Consider the following 5,605-nt stretch of genomic DNA (forward strand, 5'->3'; position numbering starts at 1 on the left):
TGGAGCTGACCAATGGTCAACTCCAAGGATATGAGCAACGCGGTTTGTTGGTGATTAGTGTCCTCGCCAGCCAAAATTCTGTTTTCAGAATTTTCGTCAAGCCTACTTTCAGTTTGTTGGACTCATTGAGTCAGGCTGGTGATAGTACCTTCCACAGATGAGATTGATGTAACAATGGTGTTCAATCGCCCATCTAAGATGTCCAGCCATGAGATTTAATCTCAGCAAGGATCAAATCTGTGTTAGGCGAGGTGATATTTGCATGGCTGCTAATTTTAGCAGCTGGTTCGCAGGGTGCCTGCATTTCTTTTTCTTGGTTCTTTGTGGGCAAGTTGATGCAAAGATTGGAGGGTTTTTATCATTTTGGGAGTCCGACATGTTTCAAAAGTAAGTCAAGTTATCTAATGGAGAAACAAAGTATTATTGTAAAACATTTATGAGCAGAGAAATGGTTCAAGTGGCCATATCCTGCTGGGTCATGTGACAACCCCCCCAGTCATACATTTCTAACTGGGATTGAGGATAGCAGAGTACCACTTTAACCAGCACTTCAGCCAAATAATTGTTAGTCATGATGCATCATGACAAGCAGTAGTGCATGTACTAACATTTTGGTTGCAGGGGAGATTACATGACACCCACCTGGTAAACCTCCCTCCTTCTGTGGGAATCAGTATATGGAGCATGTACCAGTCACATAATTCCAATTAAATATTCAGTTGCTAGAAAGAAATCTTCACACAGCACTCAAAATCAAGATCTTTATTTCATGAGGCATGGCACTTCACTTAAGTTGAGGGGACAGATCTGGGCTTAACATAACACACTTCTCCACTGGACACTACTACAGTAACTCGAGAAGTCCTTTCTGCTGCAGACACATCTCTCCCTGTTGGGGTGGAGGAAGTGTTCACATGAAATTCATTTAGTCATGCCAGACAGAAAAAAAACAAATACATTCCTAAAGATAATGTGTTCAACTTACTTTGTCTGGTACAGCTCGGCACACAAGATTGAGCAGCAGTTGGCTGACATACAGATGTGCTGCAGTGGATATACACCTGAAAAAGAGCAAACCACTCAGTAAAGGACACCTCGTTTCCCTGTACAATTTGAATAATCCAAAAGTGTTACCGTCTGTTGCAGAGGTGCCATAGAGGCAGGATCCACAAACGTGAACATCTTGAGGACAAAGCGCTTGTAATGGCTAGGGAACTGGAGACCAGGTGACCCATCAACTGGAATTGGCATGGTCAGGTAACGATCACCCTGGTAGGGGCACCTAAAGAGGACACAAATCAGTATCAGCCTGTACTAGAGCACTCCACAAAGTAGCAGTACAACTCACCCATCTACCAGAAGATCCCACTGAGGATGGCTGAAGGGGTCAGGGGAAGATGTTGCCCAGCAGTGTCCCAAGATCAGGGCAATATTGGGATCAGTTCTCCCCAACATGCGCACTTCCACAAACACAGGCTCCCTCAGAACCTTAGTCACAGGGTAGTCAGCATCACTGTAGTATGAGGTATAGGCTACTTGTTCTGTTGAGAAAGAAGGTAATTGGAGAAACCAGAGAAAAGTAAAATACATCCATGCCAATACACAGGAGCCTTACCTAGTGGACAGCCCTTGACAGTACATTGACCATTGCCCAGTCTTAATTCTACTCTGAGGGGTCCAGAAGCAACTACAGGTAGAGGAGGATCATTGGAAGAAAGCTGAACAGACAATGCCTCAACAGCTGTAGTAGAATACCTGCACTGGAAGTAAAGCCTTGAAAATAGAAACAAGAGGTTAGCAATAACCCACAGACCAGTAGTGTACCATTTCATTTACAAGGGACAATGAGATGCCTGATCTGTTCAGGGTACATGTTCTAGGTGAAAATAAATAAAATAATCCAGACACTTGTTCCACTCTTTGTGGATAGTACACGTTTAAGAATTTGGAACTAGACCAATCCAAACAGGCAGAAGCACACCTGATTCAACAAATGTAATTCAATGGGCTTGGTCTTAAGAGCACTGCTGCATTGCTCAAATTATATATTGACAACAACCACCCCTCAGGAGACTGCTACCAAAGCCTCCATCCACAAACAAATAATTGCCAAGAAGCAGGTGGTTCTACTCACTCAAAATGGCTGTCTCTTGTGATTGCTCCAAGTGGTCCTACTCCAACTTCATAGGAGGAGGACATTTTGTTCTCATAGACCACATAGTCACCTAGCACCTGGAGGAAGGAGACAAGTGGATACACAACCATGGCATATTCCCCACATGTACAAGACCCAGCTAACTGAAACTGAAATGCTCCAATACAAACCACTGCTATTGTGCCACAAGCAGTCACAGGAAACTGGTAAATAGCAAAGCTTGCAGTATAATCCACAGCACTGCAGGAGCCATTACTTCCTCCCAATAGGCTGATTGAATCCAGGCTCAGTCTGGGCAGTGTTGTATCCCTGGCCACCACCAGTACAAACTGGCCATCTACTGTGCACTGGACAGTCACTAGGGACAAGAAAAAAAAACAGCCATCAACAGAATTCAGGAATACCTCAAGCAACAGGATTCAGCCACAGTATCAGAAGATTGCCTAAACCAACTTACCAGTGTTCCCATAGTAGCAGTTGTGTCCATCAAAACAGCAGTTTATTGCAGCACAGTGAGCAGCATCTATGCTAGGTTCGCCACAAGGAACCCTGAAAACATTATCCACTCTACATTTATCAATGCTGACCACTGGCTTAGTACCACTAGTAAGAGGAATAGCTGCTGAAGGAATCTGAGGCTGCTTCACAGACTGTGGACCCCATTGGTAAACTGCAGCAATGCTTACGTGACCATATAGGATGCCAAACACTACACTAAACCACATTATTGCTGCTATCCCAAAGGAATAACAAGTTGTCCTTATTCAGAGCTTTTATTTTGTTTTCCTGCCAATTTGTCAAAAGTCCAACCTCCTAATTAATTAACAGGAAATTGTGTTCCAGCCTGGTGAATCCATGATCCTGAGAAATTCTGTGATGAGTCTGTTGGGGGTCATGAGTAGAAACAAATTCTGTCATTATTCTGCCGGCTGCTAATTTTGCCTTTCATCAGCTGAAGTAAAATACAAAAGGTACGAGCTGTCGGGTTATGAGAACTAAATATATTTAAAATGCAGAAACCACTATAAATAAATTATACATTTGGTTAGAACCTCAGCAAAATCTTTGTGATTATAATTCAGAATAAAATGGCTAATCACGGTTCTAAAAGTGTTCACAAAATGGCCGAACCTCAAGTAATTTATGACGCAATAAAACTCAGCATATCATGTATCTAAAATAAAAATAATGCATTTTCTATCTAGCATTGAACAACATATTCCTAAATCTGACTTTGCAGTTTTTTAGGCATATTGTTCACACTTTGAGTGCAGGATCCAATATTTTAGGTCTTTCATAGTGCACTTTGTACAAAGATTCTGAGCCATTTGAGATTTAGCCATTAAATTCAAGGACTGTGATCTATGTTTTATATGATGGAGTTTGAGGGCCACGACATTTAAAAAAATTAAGAAATTCAGAGAACAATGTCAGATTTCTGAGAATATTCTCTGAATAATCCTGAAAAAAATCTCAGAATAATTCTGCGTATATTCTCGAAATAATTCAGAGAATAATCTCAAAATAATTCACTGCACTTATAATGGGGCAGACACAGTGTAATTGTCAGAGAATCAGTGTAACTATGGTATAGATTTCAGGAATAAACACTCAGTATTTTTCCACATCAGGACCAGATAGTGATTAGTATTTAAACCCTGAATCGGTGCACGAACCCATGGCATGTAGTTTCACAGGATACAATGATTCCGAAAATTATGGATCCAGAGCGAGTGTAACTCCGGCGCCCACGAGGCTCCATCGAGTTACAGCTCGTACAATAAACTAAAGCCTTATGCATCATGGTCAGGGGATGCACTGACAGGGTCGTCATGTTGTGTGGATGTGTTTAATAAATAATTCTCACTTCACTTACTGCTTCTTTCACAACTCACTCATGGTGCACGGACTATTATTTGGTCTGTGTACATATTATGGAAAAATTATAACCCAAACAGTGATTCGCTAAATTTTATGATAATATTCTCTGAATTATACAGACTTTTTTATTAAAATATTCTGAGATTTTTTTCTCCGAATTATTTCAAGAATATTCTCAGAATTCTGACTTTATTCTCTGAAATTTTTTTGTTTTTTTCAACACCATGGCCCTAAAACTCATTCGTAGTTTTAGTTGGTTCATATATATATATATATATATATATATATATATATATATATATATATATATATATATATGGAGAAGCCCATGTTAGAGCTAAAGCCTGCCATGAATGACTCTCATTCTTAATCACTTTGGGAAAGGCTATCTTATGTGTTTACTATCAGAGAAAACAGGTTGAACTTCCATGACGTACAAAAAGGGTGTTAGAATGCTTTGTCACTCTCATATCACACACACTAAAGCTTTTTTTATGTTTCATTCAGAGCAAAGAAGCCCAACTGACATAGGGTGTCGAGATTCTTAATATCATGATGAGAACATGGTTTGTAGAAACACTGGTTGCTCATTCAGATTTTGCTGTGGATATAAACATGAGAAAATATATTATATTCCTCCCACAGTCCAAAAACACACGTTGGCAGGTGGATTGGCAACTCAAAAGTGTCCGTAGGTGTGAGTGAATGTGTGAGTGTGTGTATTGCCCTGTGAAGGACTGGTGCCCTCTCGTGGGTGTATTCTCACTTTGCACCCAATGATTCCAGGTGGGCTCTGGACCCACCGCGACCCTGAACTGGATAAGCAGTTACAAAAAATGAATGAATGAATGAACGAATGAATGAATGAAAAATATATTATGCTATATTTATTTATTTGTTCATTTATATCCTCTGCTTTTTTTTTTTTTTGCAATATACTTAAAAAATAATTTAGGGACTGCAGTATATTAAATAGGGTTTTTCAAGGCTTAAGTGCATTCCTGGCTTACAAGCAGTACAGTATGGTTCTATATTGCAAATGCAAATTTTACAAAATAGCCATAATTACAGAGAGCTCAATTGAATATATTTTATCTGCAAAATTATGCAGTACACATTCACTAAAAATTTTATTCAACCTAGAATCACTGGACGCAAGGCAGGAAAATCCCATGGAGCAGGTGTCAGTCCTTTGCACAATGACATACCCTCACACATTTGCACATATGGACACTTTTGAGTCACCAATCCACTAGTCTTGCATTGCCATACTTTCCAGGGAGAGTCTGGTGCCTTTCACCACTTAAAGTGGCTAGAACTGCCTACTACTGCAGGAAACGATTTTGGCTACAATTTTGACATGATGTTTACAAAGGGCTATTTCACTTCGGACCAATACCAATACAAAAGAGTACATGGAAGTGTGTATACGTGGATGTACAGAGAGCCAATCAGAATGCAACTGGCAGAATCCTGACAGAGGCCAGGTTTGTGCACGAAAAGTATCAGACTCTCAACTCAACATATGGGTGGAACGTCTGTGGGAGAGACTACCAATCCACCTGTAGC

At 40.2% G+C, this 5,605-nt stretch overlaps 1 protein-coding gene across 1 annotated transcript; it reads right to left on the reverse strand.

Annotated features, from left to right (window-relative positions):
* Positions 1-747: 747 nt before the first annotated feature.
* On the reverse strand, positions 748-2,887 carry LOC136701787 (zona pellucida sperm-binding protein 4-like). The gene is made up of 8 exons (XM_066676501.1): positions 2,613-2,887; positions 2,326-2,513; positions 2,135-2,232; positions 1,616-1,773; positions 1,349-1,541; positions 1,135-1,282; positions 986-1,061; positions 748-889 (listed from the first exon to the last, which is right to left on the reverse strand). Exons 1-8 carry the CDS (start codon positions 2,878-2,880, stop codon positions 789-791), a joined length of 1,230 nt encoding a protein of 409 aa, XP_066532598.1. The 5' UTR covers positions 2,881-2,887; the 3' UTR covers positions 748-788.
* Positions 2,888-5,605: the final 2,718 nt, after the last annotated feature.

This window comes from Hoplias malabaricus, chromosome 7 (genome assembly GCF_029633855.1).
Source record: "Hoplias malabaricus isolate fHopMal1 chromosome 7, fHopMal1.hap1, whole genome shotgun sequence".
NCBI classification, from domain to species: Eukaryota; Metazoa; Chordata; class Actinopteri; order Characiformes; family Erythrinidae; genus Hoplias; species Hoplias malabaricus.